At 54.3% G+C, this 17,048-nt stretch overlaps 1 protein-coding gene across 5 annotated transcripts in view; it reads right to left on the bottom strand.

Moving 5' to 3' along the window:
* Positions 1 to 17,048, bottom strand: part of LRP1 (LDL receptor related protein 1) — a 120,741-nt gene that overhangs the window by 68,624 nt on the left and 35,069 nt on the right. For all 5 annotated transcript variants that reach the window (XM_054517729.1, XM_036399995.2, XM_036399997.2 and 2 more), the window contains exons 7-9: positions 4,576 to 4,738; positions 1,603 to 1,825; positions 290 to 479 (exon numbers count right to left, since the gene is read on the bottom strand). In XM_054517729.1, the coding sequence (XP_054373704.1) occupies positions 290 to 479; positions 1,603 to 1,825; positions 4,576 to 4,738 (576 nt within the window). The remainder of the gene's footprint in view (positions 1 to 289; positions 480 to 1,602; positions 1,826 to 4,575; positions 4,739 to 17,048) is intronic.

Below are 17,048 nucleotides of genomic sequence, written 5' to 3'. Positions count from 1 at the left end.
ACGGGAAGAGACACGGTGCTGGCAGGAAAAGGGGCACCCCAGGATGTTCTGGGGAGCAGGAATCCCAAAACCCCTGAGGTCAGAAAACACCTCCAAGATCACTGAGTCCAACCTGTGACCAATGCCCACCTCATCAACCCAACCACATCCACCCAACCCTTGCACACCCCCAGACACGGGAACTCCCAATCCCTGACCACCCTTCCCACGAACAAAACCCCTCCTAAAACCCCACCCAAACCCCTGGCAGAGGAACCAGGGAGCTGTTGCTCCAAAGTGAGGGTCCCACCTGTGGGCTGGCGCCGCTGGTGGTAGATGTGCAGTGCTCCACCCTTGTCCACCCGCGTCACCACCTGGTACTCGGTGCTGTTGAAGCGGTTGACGCGGATGACGCTGGTTTTCTGCTGGGCGTTGGCGTTGTCCGAGTTGGTGGCGTACAGGTAGTTCTCAAAGACAGTCAGGCCGTACAGGTGTTCGATCTGGAAGGCACCAGGTGAGTGCATGAGGGATTTAGGAGCTGTGACGGACACGAGGGATTTAGGAGTTGTGAGAGCCACAAGGCATTGAGGAGTTGGTGGCATACAGGTAGTGAGAGCCACAAGGGATTTAAGAGTTGTGAGAGCCATCAGGGATTCAGGAGCTGTGAGAGGCACAAAGGGGTTGAGGAGTTGTGAGAGCCACAGGGGATTGAGGAGTTGGTGGTGTACAGGTACTGAGTGAGAGCCACAAGTGATTTAGGAGTTGTGAGAACCATAAAGGATTTAGGAGTTGTGAGAGCCATCAGGGAGAGTTGTGAGAGCCACAAGGGATTTAGGAGTTGGTGGTGTACAGCTAGTTCTCAAAGACAGTCAGCCCATACAGGTGTTCGATTTGGAAGGTATCAGGTGAGAGGCACAAGGGATTGAGGAGTTGGTGGAGTACAGGTAGTGAGAGCCACAAGGGATTCAGGAATTGTGAGAGCCACCAGGGATTTAGGAGTTGTGAGAGCCACAAGAGATTTAGGAGTTGTGAGAGCCAGGCTCCAGGACACACAAAACCCCCAATCCCACCTGATGGCTTTTGTCCATCACTGGCCATCAGTGGTGGTCATCACTGGCCATCAGTGATGTCCATCCCACCCAATAGCTCTTGTCCATCACTGGCCATCAGTGATGTCCATCCCACCCAATAGCTCTTGTCCATCACTGGCCATCAGTGATGTCCATCCCACCTGAGGGCTCCTGTCCATCACTGGCCATCAGTGATGTCCATCCCACCTCATGGCTCTTGTCCATCACTGACCATCAATGATGTCCATCCCACCTGAGGGCTCCTGTCCATCACTGGCCATCAGTGATGTCCATCCCACCTCATGGCTCTTGTCCATCATTGACCATCAGTGATGACCATCCCACCTGAGGGCTCCTGTCCATCACTGGCCATCAGTGATGTCCATCCCACCTCATGGCTCCTGTCCATCACCTGCCCTCACTGTGCTCTTGCCCATCAAGACCATCCTTGGCAGGACCATGCTCAGGGCTCATCTCTTTGCTGGACCTTTAAAGTCCCAACTGCAGACCAGCAGCACTCAAGCGTGGCTCCCTCTCCCCCAAACCCACTCACCAGGATGCCCTGGATGATGGTGTGCCTGTTCTTGCCCTCATAATCCACCACCTCGATGTAGTCCAGGTAGGCATCGGCCCAGTAGACCAGGCGGTTCACCAGGTCCAGGGTGATGCCGTGTGGGAAGACGATCTTGCTGTCCACCAGCTTGGTGCGGTTCTGCCCGTCCATGTCGCAGCGCTCCACCTTGGGGATCTGCCCGTAGTCGGTGAAGAACACCTTGCTGTGAGAGAAGAGCGGGGCGGGAGCTCAGAGCCAGGGGGAGCTTTGGGAGAGGCAGAATTTGGATGTGTGGATGCCTCTTGGGGTCTCTGCTGGTCAGAGAGACTTTGAGGTGCTTCAGAAAGTCTCTTTTCTCAGCCTGGCAGTTGAACAACCTTGTTCTCAAGCTTGTTTATTGTTTCTTAACTATAAAATTCTTTCTCTGAGCTCTGTCCAGCAGGTTGGGTTGAGGCACACTAAAAACTACATTACATTTTTTACAATCACTTCCCAACACCTATCACCTGTGTTAGACAGTTTGTCTCTAAACCAATCCCAAAGTGCCACCATCACAGCAGAAGATCTGTTTGGGATCTCTGCTGGTCAGAGTGACTTTGAGATGCATTAGAAACTCTCTTTTCTTAGTTGAAGAAGGAGTCAGAACTCTTCTATTCTTGTTCTCAAGCTTGTTTATTGTTTCTTAACTATAAAATTCTTTCTCTGACCTGCTGAGATCTGTCCAGCAGGTTGGGTTGAGGCACACTGGTGTTATCCTTTTATACTAAAAACTACGTGTACAATATTCACCATAACTTCCCAACACCTATCACCTGTGTTAGACAGTTTGTCTCCACTCTAAACCAATCCCAAAGTGCCACCATCACAGCAGAAGATGGAGGCCAAGAAGAAGAAGGAGAAGAAGGACAGGACATGCCCAGATTCCTCCATCTTGCCCCCTGAACCCCCATTCTAAATCCCCAAAATTCTACATTTTCACCCAGTGATTAATTCACTCTCATTCTACTCAAACTCTTGTGGTTTGTAACTCCTCACACAAAGCTGGGAATTGTTTCCAGCCCTTGGGGTGGTGTTAGCTTTTTTTATACTAAAATCTACAAAATATTTACAATAATTTTCCAATACCTGTCACCTATGTTAGACACTGAGCTTCCACTCTAAACCAATCCCAAAGTGCCACCATCACAGCAGAAAATGGAGGCCAAGAAGAAGAAGAAGGAGAAAGACTGGACACACTTAGATTCCTCCATCTTGCCTCCTGAACCCCCATTCTAAAAACCCCAAAAAATCGATTTTTCACCCCATGACAAACTAACTATCATTCTACTTAAACTTTCTTGACTTGTAATCCTTCATATAAAGGTTGGTAATTATTTTTTCCAAGGGCTAAATCAAAGGCACAGGAGTCTTGTGCTCTGTGCCAAGGTCCCTGAGCCCCCTGGGCAGGGTCTCGAGCCCTCCAGGGCAGCCTGAGGAATTTCCTGGGTTCTGACAGATGCCCACGGGGTCTGGCACAGAATTCCTGGGAGCTTCAGGACGTGTTGGTGTCACTGGAAGAGCTCCACAGGCACCTGTGGTGGCAACTCCCAACACAGCAGAGCCAGAGATCATCACTGCCACCACAGAGCCCAAGGGACTCAACCCAGTCACCTCCGGGGCTTGTCTGCACCAGCCCTGGAGCTCTCTCCAGGATTCTCTGTGAAATTTGTTTATATGAAATACTCCTGATTTTCTGCTCAACAACCCCAGCGTTTTCCATCCGAGCCAGAAGGGAAGTGCCCATCAGCTGGCAAGGAGGGGAATTTTCCTCTTTAGTGGTTTTTCTGCCACAGCAGCTCCCAGGGGCTGGCAGCTGCCAGGGGTGCCCTGAGCTGCCCCCATGATTCAGCATCCTGGCATCCTCATCCTCAGGGCTGTGCAGGAGGCAGTGGCTGGACAGGCAGACACAAGGGAGCTGCTCTGGCTGTGCATGGAGTCAGTCCAGCTCCCAAAAACCACTCCAGGTCCCAAAATCTGAGGCAAAGCTGTGACCACGTCTTGGATGGACACACAGACACAAAGGAGCTGCTCTGGCTGTGCATGGAGTCACTCCAGCTCCCAAAAACCACTCCAGGTCCCAAAATCTGAGGCAAAGCTGTGACCACGTCTTGGACAGACACACAGACACAAAGGAGCTGCTCTGGCTGTGCATGGAGCCAGTCCAGCTCCCAAAAACCATTCCAGGTCCTAAAAGCCACTCCAGCTCCCCAAAAAATCTGGGGCAAAGCTGTGCCCATGTCTTGGATGGAGACACAGACACAAGGGACCTGCTCTGGTTGCGCACAGAGCCACTCCAGCTCCCAAAAACCACTCCAGCTCCCAAAATCTGGGGCAAAGCTGTGCCCATGTCTTGGATGGACACACAGAGACAAGGGAGCTGCTCTGGGTGTGCATGGAGTCACTCCAGCTCCCAAAAACCATTCCAGGTCCTAAAAGCCACTCCAGCTCCCCAAAAATCTGGGCCAAAGCTGTGCCCACATCTTGGATGGACACACAGACACAAGGGAGCTGCTCTGGCTGTGCACAGAGCCACTCCAGCTCCCAAAAACCATTCCAGGTCCCAAAATCTGAGGCAAAGCTGTGCCCACGTCTTGGACGGACACACAGACACGAGGGAGCTGCTCTGGCTGTGCATGGAGCCACTCCAGCTCTTAAAAGCCCCATTCCAGCTCCCAAAAACCACTCCAGCTCCCAAAAGCCACCTCAGGTCCCAAAAGCCACCCCAGCTCCCAAAAACCACTCACTCCAGGTCCCAAAATCTGGAGCAAAGCTGTGCCCAGGCTGTGTGGCACCAGCTGGACGCAGCAGCTTACCCTGAGCTGGGCCTGGTGAGTGGGAAATGTCCCTGCAGGGAGGGCTCACAGAGGTACAGGAACACCCCCACCCCAGAGGGTCCCCAGGTGTCCCCAAGGGTGGTGAATTCCCGGGACTCACCCCATGGCTGGGTCCAGTGCGATTCCCTTGGGGTTGTAGAGCTCCAGGTCCAGCAGTGTGACACAGGTGTCCCCGTTCTTGTTGCACACGAAGATCCTGTCATCGATGTCATCCACGAAGTAGAAGTTGCCCGTGAGCCAGTCAATGGCCATCTGCTCCACATCTGGGCCAGGACAGGGAGGGAAAGGGGGGTGAGGAACGGAGGGACAGAGCCAGGAGCCCCCCAGGGTCACAAACACCAGCACGGCCAAGGAATGAACCCATGGGAGCCATGAGTGCACTGGGATCTGCACCCCTAGAAAGGATCTGCCCTGGTCATCCTGTGTGGGGCCTCAGGGCACCCACAGGGCAACCACAGGGCACCCATGGCATCCACAGGGCGCCCACAGGGCACCCATGGTACCCACAGCACCCACAGGGCACCTACAGCACCCACAGGGCACCTACAGCACCCACAGGGCAGCCACAGCACCCACAGCACCCATGGCATCCACAGGGTGCCCACAGGGCACCCATGGTACCCACAGCACCCACAGGGCGCCCACAGCACCCACAGGGCAGCCACAGGGCACCCATGGCATCCACAGGGCACACACAGCACCCACAGGGCACCCACAGCATCCCAGGGTCACAAACACCAGCACGGCCAAGGAATGAACCCATGGGAGCCATGAGTGCATGTAGCAACACTGGGAATTCATCCTACAGGAATATTGGGAATTTATCCTGCAGGAACCCTGGGAATTCACCCTGCAGAAACACTGGGAATTTCTCCTGCTGAAATCTCGGGAATTCACCCTGCAGGAACACTGGGAATCCATCCTGCAGGAATATTGGGAATTCATCCTGCAGAAACACTGGGATTTTTTTTTTCCTGCAGCAACACAGGGAATAAAAATTTCCCCTGCAGGAATATTGGGAACTCATCCCTCAGGAACCCTGGGGGTTAATCTCACAGGAACATTGGGAATTCATCCCTCAGGAACCCCAGTGGGGCAGGGGAAGCTCTGCCAGGTGCCTGCTGCAGAAGGGAGGGGGCAGCAGGGAAGGGGCCCCAACAGCCCCACGGGATGGCACACGTGGCACCCAGGGCAGATCCTGCTGGGCAAGGTGGGAGCAGAGCTAATCCAGAGCTGCAGAGACACCCTGGGGCCTGGAGCAGGTGAGAGGCAGCACCTGGCAGGCAGCATGTGAGTATTTAATTAAACCAGTGCAAGCCAGTGAGTATTTAATTAAACCAGTTAAATCCGATCAGCCCAACGCACCCGAATTCCTGCCTGGCCAGTGCTCAGCTGCTCAGCCCCTCCTGAGCCTGCCAGGACAGAGGCCAGGCTGAGGGGCTGCAGCTCCCAGACATCCCAAGGGTTTTGGAGAGCTCTCCTTTGGATTGGTGCACCCCCGGACCCTGCATCCCCATCACTGCAGCACCACAGTGAGAACGGACAGGGCACAGCAGGGATGGGGCAGAGCAGGGATGGGCACAGCAGGGATGGGGCACAATGAGCTCCCAGCTCCAGGACCCCAAGATCAGGAGGACTCAGAGAGCCCTAGAGGAGCAGGAATGGGGAACAGGGACCCCCCCAGGCCCAGCATCCTGAGGCCAGCAGGATCTGGAGAGCCCTGGAGGAGTAGGGATGGGGCACAGCAGGGATGGGCACAGCAGGGATGGGCACAGCAGGGACAGGGCAGAAGGACCCAGGGGTCAGAGGGAGCCAGAGAGCCCTGGAGGAAGGAGCAGGGATGGGGCACAGGGACCCCCCAGTCCCAGCACCCAAGGCCAACAGAATCTGGACAGCTCTGGAGGAGCAGGGATGGGGCACAGGGACCCCTCAGTCCCAGCAGGACTCAGACAGCCCCAGGAGAGCAGGGATGGGCCAGAGCAGCCTCCCAGCCCCAGGACCCCGAGGTGAGAGAGACCCAGACAGCCCCAAAGGAGCAAAGATGGGCCAGAGCAGCCCCCCATCCTCAGAGCCCCAAGGTCAGAGAGACCCAGACAGCCCTGGTGGAGCAGGGCCAGACAGCACTGAATTATTAACCAAGAGAGCAGGGAAAACATGAACCAAGCCAGGAGATTTTGCAATGCCCCCACCCCACCCTTGATCCCGGGGCTCTCCATCCACACGGCCGGGCTGGGGTGAGCACACAGAGAGTTTGGGGTGCACGAACCCCAATCCCCGTGGCTGAGCGAGCCAGGCCAGCTCAGCCAGCTCATTCTGTGGCCATGGGGACAGGGATGGGGACAGGGATGGGGACAGGGATGGGGACACTGACCCCTCCCCTCCGGAAGGGCGAGGCTGCAGCGCCCGCAGCCACCACCCGGCGAGAGGCAGCTCGCAAAAACAAGTGGGAACAGCCCGAGCCAAGGAATCGACCTCAAACGAGGAGGAAACAACCTCAGTCAAGCCAAGGAATCAACCCCAAACAGGGCTCCCAATGTGCCAGGGCTGGCACAGGGCTCCTGCTCCAACCAGGACCCCCCAGCTCCTGGGGCAAGGGGGGTTTGGGATGAAAAGCACCTAAAAATGCACATTCTGCCCCTGAGACAGAGTCATGATGTCACCCACAGCCCTCCCCTGCTCCCCAAACCCCCCTGTGACATGGGGGTCACCCTGCAGGAACACTGGGAATGGGGAGGGGGTGGCAGGGCCCTTCTGGGGTGAGAAACACTTTGAGCAAAGGGATGTAAAAACAAATGGAAACAAGCAAAAACAAGGAATCAGCCTCAAACGAGGAGGAAACAACCTCAGTCAAGCCAAGGAATCAACCCCAAACAGGGCTCCCAATGTGCTGCCCAACCTGCCAGGGCTGGCACAGGGCTCAAGCTCCAACCAGGACCCCTCAGCTCCTGGGGCAAGGGGAGTTTGGGATGAAAAGCACCTAAAAATGCGCACTGGGGTCACATTCTGCCCCTAAGACAGAGTCCTGCTGTCACCCACAGCCCTCCCCTGCTCCCCAAACCCCCCCTGTGACGTGGGGAGGGGGTGGCAGGGCCCTGCTGGGGTGAGAAACGCTTGAGCAAGGGGATGTGCAAGAATTCCCCAAAAAAAGCAGGGCTTGGCTGGCGCCTGCGTGGCTGAGTCAGAGTCACAGGACCCAGGGAGAGATCCAAGGCAGGGGCGGATGGGGAGCGTTGGCAGAACGGCTCAGGGGGCCCCCACCATGGCTCAGACCCCCAAATTCTCCTCCCTGAGGGGTCCAACCCATCCCAGACCCCCTTTCCCACCTCTCCTGCCTCTCCCTCCGAGCTGGAGCTGAGTCCAGCCCAACACTCAAAGAGGAAAAAGCCAAAACAAGGCACAGAATTCCAGCCCCACACTCCCCTCACACCCACCCTGCCCCAGTCCAGGGGAAAAGGGGGTCCTGGTCCAGCTGGGAGTGTCCACTTGAGCCCCAGCTCCGAGCAGGGCAGCACAGGGCAGGGGGGTTTGGGGTGATGCAAGCACTTGCTCCTCTCCCAGGCTTTATTTTTGCAGCTGGAAAGCATTACCCTCCTCAAAGGCTTTTGTTTTCCATCTCTCCCTGCTCACCATCCTCCCCTCTCCTTCGTAGGAATCGCTTTTTATTTCTTTCTTATTGCCACTGTTGTTTTTATCACCATCATCATCATCATCATCATTATTATTATTATTATTATTATTATTATTATTATTATTATTATTATCTCTTTCTTGTAGCCTCAGCTAAACCTGGATTTCCTCTCGAACTTCTGCTCGAAGCTAATTTAGAAAACAGCTATTTTTAACCCCTGCCATTGGCCTGCAGACACTTTAAACCCCTTCCTTCTCAATTTTTGGAGAGGGGGGGAGTCTCCCCCTGTGTCCCCCCCACCCGGGAACGGATGCCCAGGGATGATGCCACGGCCACCCATGGCCATCAAAACACCCTGAGGGGACCAGCAGGGCTGACCCTGTCCCCTGGAGGGGTCCCAGGTGATTTCCACAGAGAATCCCAGGGGCAGAGACCACCTCCCCTCCCTCCCAGAGCCCCTCTCGGGTGCCTCTCACATCCCCCCATCCCAAAAACAATTCCCAGTTTGGAATGAATCCCTCTCCTTGCTCAACCCCGGCGATTGCGACACGCCGAGCTCATTTCCCAAGATTTATTTATTTGAGAGCCTTTGGAAAGGAGCTGGTGGGGGCAGAGAGCAGGGAATTTCAGCTTTCCAAGGCTCTTCCTGGGACAGGCAGCCAAAAAAAACCTCACAGGGACGGGGACAGGGATGGGGTCCAGGCCAGCAACCCCGTCTGGGGGGGAGGAGGTGGCTTTGAAAGCAGGGAGGGAGGATGGAGGATGAGGGAACTTCATTAAAATTGCTCAACACGGGCGGGTTGGCAACTTCAGGAAACCCCAAAAGCCACCCTCACAGATGTTTCCTGGTTTCACACCCGCCAGGGCCCGAGTGATCCCCACTGAGCTGTTCCTGAGGTCCCTGCCACAAAACCCTGTCACACTGGGCTTGGATTTTCCCTTTTCTGAGACTGCTTTGGGTCAAAAGATCACCTCAGGCCCACTTGAGACACCTTCCACTATCCCAGGTTGCTCCAAGGTTGGCCTTGGGCACTTCCAGGGGTCCATCCTCGCCCTCACAGGGAGGAATTTCTTCCCAAAAATCTCCAAAACTTCTTCCCAAAATCTCCAAAATTTCACCTAACCCTACTCTGTGTCAGTGGGAAGCCATTCCCTGTGTCCGATCACTCCAGGCTCTTATCCCAAGTCCCTCTCCAGCTCTGCTGGAGCCTCTCCAGGCACTGGAAGAGGCTCTGAGCCCTCCCTGGAGCCTTCTCAGCTCCAGATCTTCTGGAACCTCCCTCTCCAGCTCTGCTGGAGCCTCTCCAGGCACTGGAAGAGGCTCTGAGCCCTCCCTGGAGCCCGAGTGATCCCCATCGAGCTGCTCCTGAGGTCCCTGCCACAAAACCCTGTCACACTGGGCTTGGATTTTCCCTTTTCAGAGAATCCCAGACTGCCCCGAGTCAAAAGGGATCTTAAAGATCATTTCAGTCCCACTTGAGACACCTTCCACTGCCTCAAGTTGTTCCAAGCTCCATCCAACCTGGACTTGGACACCTCCGGGGATCCAGGGGCATCCCCACCCTCACAGGGAGGAATTTCTTCCTAAAATCCCACCTAGCCCCACTCTGTGTCAGTGGGAAGCCATTCCCTGTGTCCTGTCACTCCAAGCCCTTGTCCCCAGCTCTCCTGGAGCCTCTTCAGGCCCTGGAAGAAGCTCTGAGCTTTCCCTGGAACCTTCTCACCCCCAGCTCTCCCAGCCTGGCTCCAACCCTCCAACCCTGGCCTCCTTCTCCTGCTGGGATCCCAGAGCTCCAGGTGGGACAATCCCACTCAAAGAACTCCTTGAAGCAATTCCCACATTTCCCGCTGGAGCTGCAGCCCCAAGTTCTCCCTCCCTTAACTGGATTTACCCCACTCCCAGTGAGGCACTGCAGGGCTGTGGGTTTTTGGTTTTTTGTGGTTTTTTTTTGGGGGGGGGAAGGAGCTTTGCTGACCCAGCAAATAACTTTGCTCTGCACGAATCAGTTGCTGTGCAGTCTGCAAACACATCAATTGTGGCCTGACAGGAGGAGGAAGGAAGCACAAAATCTTCCCTCCGATTCAGCCCAGGGATTTCGACAGTCCTCAAACAGCTGCGAGGGGGATGAAGCCACCCAGCAGCTCCTCCAGGCTCCTGAACCATGGAGCAAGGAAAAGGAGAAACCCCCCAGTGTCCACAGAGGTTCAACAAGGTCAGGGAAAAATCGAAACAGCAAAAAAAATCCCTGAATTCCAGAATCCCTGAGGTTGGAAAAACCCTCCAGGACCATCGAGTCCAAGCTGTGACCGATCCCTGAGTGCCACATCCAGATGTTCCTCAGACATCTCCCTAAAAACCCCTTCCAATGCCTGACAACCCTTTGGAATGAAGAAATTCCTCCTGAAATGTGTGGATGTGGCACTTGGGGACACGTTTCAGTGACAATCTGGCAGCTCTGGGTTAGTGGTTGCACTCGAGGGTCTTAGAGGGCTTTTCCAACTTTTCAGTCTCTGAATCCTGGAATCCCTGAGGTTGGAAAAACCCTCCAGGACCATCGAGTCCAAGATGTGACAAAGCCCTGAGTGCCACATCCAGATGTTCCTCAGACATCTCCAGGGATGGGCACCCTCCCTAAAAACCCCTTCCAGTGCCTGACAACCCTTTCCATGAAGAAATTCCAACCCTTTCCATGAAGAAATTCCAACCCTTTGGAATGAAGAAATTCCTCCTGAAACGTGTGGATGTGGCACTTGGGGATACGTTTCAGTGACAATCTGCAGCTCTGGGTTAGTGGTTGCACTCGAGGGTCTTAGAGGGCTTTTCCAACTTTTCAGTCTCTGAATCCTGGAATCCCTGAGGTTGGAAAAACCCTCCAGGACCATCGAGTCCAAGCTGTGACCGATCCCTGAGTGCCACATCCAGATGTTCCTCAGACATCTCCAGGGATGGGCACCCTCCCTAAAAACCCCTTCCAGTGCCTGACAACCCTTTCCATGAAGAAATTCCAACCCTTTCCATGAAGAAATTCCAACCCTTTCCATGAAGAAATTCCTCCTGAAACGTGTGGATGTGGCACTTGGGGACACGTTTCAGTGACAATCTGGCAGCTCTGGGTTAGTGGTTGCACTCAAGGGTCTTAGAGGGCTTTTCCAACTTTAATAATTCCATGATTCTAAGTCTGGGAGAAACTTGGAGCAGCCAGAAACGTCGTGGATGTGGCACTTGGGGACACACGTCAGCAATGACCTGGCAGCTCTGGGTTGATGGTTGGATTTGAGGGTCTCAGAGGACTTCTCCAACTTTAATAATTCCATGATTCTACGTCTGGGAGAAATTCCACTTCCCTGCTACCCCTCAAAGGAGCATTTCTAGGAGAGCAGGACAGGGATGGTGGGCAGGAGAGGTCCCAGCTCTGCTTGAAGCAGCCAGAAACATCCCTGGGCACGGAGCCCTGACACCAAATCCTTGTTCCCATTCTGCTGAGGAGCATTTTCCCCCTTGCCCCAGCACGAGGGACAAAGAACAGAGATGGTTTAAGCACCACTGCCAACATCTGGCTTTAAATAAAGAATAATAAAGAAATAAAGAGTAATGAAGAAATAAAGAATAAATAAAGAATATTAAAGTCCTATAAACAGCTGGTTCTTGCTTCTCGAGGGTCAACCAGCCTTGACACAAATGAATAAAATTTAAATAACTAATAATAAATAAGGAATAATAAAGAATAACTAATAATAAATAACAAATAATAACGAATAATAAAGAAATAACGAATAAAAAATTAACAAATAATAAAGAATATTTAAATAACGAATAATAAAGAAATAACAAATAATAAAGAATAAATGACGAATAATAAAGAAATAAAGAATAATAAAGAAACAAAGAATAAAGAATATTAAAGTCCTATAAACAGCTGGTTCTTGCTTCCCCAGGGTCAACCAGCCTTGACACAAACGAATAATATTTAAATAACGAATAACAAATAATGAATAATAAAGAATAACAAATAATAAATAACAAATAATAAAGAAATAACAAATAAAGAAATAACGAATAATAAAGAATAAATGACGAATAATAAAGAAAAATCGAATAATAAAGAATAAATAACAAATAATAAAGAAATAAAGAATACTAAAGAAATAAAGAAGAAATAAAGAATATTAAAGTCTTGTAAACAGCTGGTTCTTGCTTCTCCAGGGTCAACCAGCCTTGACACAAACCATGGAATCCATGGTTCACATCCACACCACATCCCATGGAGAGCAGCAAACACCACGTCCCCCGCTCCAGGCACAGCCCACCCCAAAGGGCAAGCAGGAACCGAGGCCAATTTGCCACCCAGCAAGAGAAGAAGCCTGGGAGGGCTGGGGGGTGGCCCCACAAGCCCCCCAGGCACCCAGGGCACGCGGCCTGGGAGGAAAAACATCTTGGAAAAGTCGCGGAATATTTCGGCTCTGAAAGGCCGGCGGCGCAGGAGCGGAGGCTCGTCAGGAATGCAATCCCCAGGGCTGCCGAAATCCATCGGTTTCCTACTTTCCTTTTTATTTTTTTTATAGGGAATGATCCGTTTGATACATTTACATAATGCCATAATCTGGAGGAATTTCTGTCTCTTTTCCCCCTCCACAGACATCCTCTCCCCGGGAGAACAAGCCCGGCTCTGTGACCGGCCTGGATAAACACTGCTCCTGGGGACAATTTTCCTTAATTAGAAGTATGTTAACAGGACGAGCACAAAGACAAACTCCCGCCCCCGAGGGCGCCGGACGGACGGACGGACGGACACCCTGAGGGTCCCCCCTGCTCCCAGGAACAGCCGAGTCCTTGTGTCCGAGCAGGGCAGGAAGGGGGAACGGCTGCCACCAAGCAGCACCACAGCCGTCACGTCAGCCTGGTTGCCTCAGCAAAGCAGGCTCAAAAATAAATAAATTCATCCTCCCCCCCTCCGGCCGCCGCCTTTCTGCTGAGATGTTTCTCTGCGAGGAGGAACCGCTGGGTGGAAGCTGGTGGCCCTCGGCCAGGACGTCTGAGTCGGTGCTGGGATGGATCCCTGGGGCTCTGTGAGCGCTCACGCCCCAACTGAGCCAGCCAAACCTTGCTCAGGGGGTGACACAGCCACCTCAGAGGCCTTGGGGACAGGCTGGAGCACTGCCCTGCTCCAGGGAGCCCTGGGAGCCCCAGTCCTTGGGCTCTCTGTGCCTTGGAACCCCAGTGCAGCACCACTGAAGGGAAACCATGAGATCACCAGAACCTCTCCAGCCCCTCTCTGACACCATCTCCAGCCCCCAGGGTGGTGACACAGCCACCTCAGAGGGACATCCCAGCCTTGGGGACAGGCTGGAGCACTGCCCTGCTCCAGGGAGCCCTGGGAGCCCCAATCCTTGGGCTCTCTGTGCCTTGGACCCCCAGTGCAGCACCACTGAATGGGAACCATGAGATCACCAGAACCTCTCCAGCCCCTCTCTGACACCATCTCCAGCCCCCAGGGTGGTGACACAGCCACCTCAGAGGCCTTGGGGACGGGCTGGAGCACTGCCCTGCTCCAGAGAGCCCTGGGAGCCCCAGTCCTTGGGCTGTCTGTGCCTTGGAACCCCAGTGCAGCACCACTGAAAGGGAACCATGAGACCACCAGAACCTCTCCAGCCCCTCTCTGACACCATCTCCAGCCCCCAGGGTGGTGACACCCCAAAATTGCCTCCTCTCCTCTATTCCTGTGCAGCACCATGGCTGCAGCTGAAGGGGAACCGTGTCCAAGGGATCACCAGAACCTCTCCAGCCCCTCTCTGACACCATCTCTGCTCCCCAGGGTGGGGACACCCCAAAATTTCCTCCTCTTCAGGCCGTGCTCTGCTCCAGTGCAGCACCATGGCTGCATCTCCCATGTCCAAGCAGTCACCGGCACCATCTCTGCTCCCCAAAACGGGGACACCCCAAACTTTCCCTCCTCCCCATGTCCTGGCTCAACCCCACAGCGTCCCTGCAGAGCCTGGCTGAGGCACAGGAGGTGGGAAGAGCAGGAACAGGGATGGAATGAGCTGTGGAGGGCAGCCAAGGGACTGCTAATTACTCTGCCTTAATGAGACCATTCCATGGGCCCGAATATTCCACAGAGGCTGAGGGGGAGGCACGGGGGCACTTGGCTTCCTTCTGGGTGAGAGGAGAGAGACACAGGCTCGGTGGGAACCCGGCACTGGGGTGATCTGGGGGGGAGGAGAGAGCAGAAATGGGGCCAGGAAGGGTCCCAAGGGGCTCCTGCAGCGAGCCTGGCACGAGGCAGTGCAGGATGGACAGACAGACGTGTGCTGGGACAGACAGACAGACAGACAGACGTGTGCTGGGACAGACACGCTCCGCTCCATGTGCAATCAAACCCATTCCTGAGCATCCTGATGACTCAGGACATTTCGTGTCACCCTTTTGTCCCCAGCAATGTGGGAATGCAGCTCGGCCCTGCCACCACAGCCTGGGGGGGCTTCAGGGGGGCCTCAGTCCCCTTGGGGGATTTATTTCTGTTCCCCACAAGGGGAAACAGCAGAGAAAGGGAGTCAGAGGTGCTGGGCACAGCCACAGCAGGGTCCTGAGTGTCAGATCTTGGTTAAGAGACTGATTAAAGTCACCATCGTGGTGCTGTCCCCTGCCACACAATGAGCTGGTGTGAGTGCATGGCTCCAGACAGTCCCTGTGCCCTCCATCCCCTCTTCTCCCCATCCCCTGCTCCCACCCAATCCCCGCTTCCTTGTGTGGTCCCTGCTCTCCTCTATCCCCTTCTCTCACCCATCCCATTCCCTGCTCCCATCCATCCCGGTCCTTGCTCTCCCCCTTATCCCCTGCTCCCCTTCACGTCCTGCTCCCATTTATCCCTGCTCCCATTTATCCCCCATCCCATTTATCCCTTGCTCCCATTTATCCCTTGCTCCCATTTATCCCCTGCTTCCATTTATCCTATGGTCCCATTTATCCCCTGCTCTCCCCTATCCCCCTCCATGTCCTGCTCCCATTTATCCCCTGCTCTCTCCTATTCCCTGTTTTCCCCCATCCCCTGCTCTCCCCTATCCCCTTTTCCCCTCCATGTCCTGTTCCCATTTTTCCCCTGCTGTCCCCTATTTCCTGATTTCCCTCATCCCCTTCTCCCCTCCATGTCCTGCTCCCATTTAGCCCCTGCTCCCATTTATCCCTGCTCCCATTTATCCCCTGCTCTCCCCTATCCCTGTTCCCCCAACCTCTGCTCCCTCCAGCTCCTGCTTGCCTTCATCCCCTGCTCCCACCAAATTCCTGCTTTCCCATGTGGTCCCTGCTCTCCCCTATCCCCTTCTCTCACCCATCCCGTTCCCTTCTCCCCTCCATGTCCTGCTCCCATTTATCCTCCCCTCCCATTTATTCCTTGCTCCCATTTATTCCCTGGTCCCATTTATCCCCTGCCCCATTTATCCCCTGCTTTCCCCCATCTCCTGATTTCCCCTATCCCTTCTCCCCTCCATGTCCTGCTCCCATTTATTCCCTGCTCCCATTTATTCCCTGGTCCCATTTATCCCCTGTTCTCCCCTATCCCTTCTCCCTTCCATGTCCTGCTCTCCCCTATCCCCTGCTCCATTTATCCCCCATCCCATTTATCCCCTGCTCCCATTTTTCCCCTGCTCCCTACTATCCCCTGCTCCCATTTATCCCCTGCTCCCATTTATCCCTTGCTCCCATTTATCCCTGCTCCCATTTATCCCTTGCTCCCATTTATCCCCTGCCCCATTTATCCCCTTCTCTCTCCCATCCCCTCCTCTCCCCCATCTCCCACTTTCCTCCCTCACTGCCACAAGAACAGCCACAAACAGTTAAAAAAGAAAAAGAAAAAAACCAACAGAAAGGAACCACGAGATGAAGTTACCAATCATCCCCCTCTCCTGCCAAGTGAGTTCACGTCGGAGCCTCTTTCTTGGCCAGGATGAGGCAGCAAGGAAGAAAAATAGCTTTCCATGCAAAGTGGGGGAAGAAATGTACTTGGATTCCTCTGCAGAGCAACATGGCCCTGAAATCAATCTGTCCCAGCTCCTCTCTCTGCCTGCTGGCACGGGGACAGCCCATTCCAAGGGACACTGAAATGGAGTCAATGAAAACACCCCCCGAGCTGGGCAGCTTGGGATTGATGCTGCCCAGGAAGGGATTTTCATGCTGGCCAGATCGTTGGTGTTTAGGGTTTATAATGCACTCAGGATCAAATGTCCTGATATTTCAAACCCCTTCCCGGGGGGTTTGTTTTAGAAAGGAAAACAACAAAGCTTGAACTGAGAAATAATAAATCATGGCACCTCTGCAGCCTTTCCCCAGCAGCCCTGCAAGGACCCTGCTGAGCTGCAGGATTGGTGACTGCTCCTACTGGGAAAGGAGCAGAGATGGACTGGGAAACCAGTGATGGACTGGGAGAGCAGTGTTAGACTGGGAAGGAGCAGAGCTGGGACTGGGAGAGCAGCGTTGGGACTGGGAAAGGAGCAGAGCTGGGACTGGGAGAGCAGCGTTGGGACTGGGAAAGGAGCAGAGCTGGGACTGGGAAACCAGTGATGGACTGGGAAAGGAGCAGAGCTGGACTGGGAAACCAGTGCTGGACTGGGAGAACAATGTTAGACTGGGAAGGAGCAGAGCTGGGACTGGGAGAGCAGTGATGGACTGGGAGAGCAGTGTTAGACTGGGAGAGCAGAGCTGGGACTGGGAGAGCAGCGTTGGGACTGGGAAAGGAGCAGAGCTGGGACTGGGAAACCAGTGATGGACTGGGAAAGGAGCAGAGCTGGACTGGGAGAGCAGTGATGGACTGGGAGAGCAGTGTTAGACTGGGAAGGAGCAGAGCTGGGACTGGGAGAGCAGTGCTGGACTGGGAAGGAGCAGAGCTGGGACTGGGAGAGCAGTGATGGACTGGGAAAGGAGCAGAGCTGGACTGGGAAACCAGTGCTGGACT

Source organism: Molothrus ater, chromosome 30 (assembly GCF_012460135.2).
Source record: "Molothrus ater isolate BHLD 08-10-18 breed brown headed cowbird chromosome 30, BPBGC_Mater_1.1, whole genome shotgun sequence".
Lineage (NCBI taxonomy): Eukaryota > Metazoa > Chordata > Aves > Passeriformes > Icteridae > Molothrus > Molothrus ater.
The sequence above is the reverse complement of the archived record's forward strand: the minus strand, read 5'-3'. Positions and strand labels throughout refer to the sequence as shown.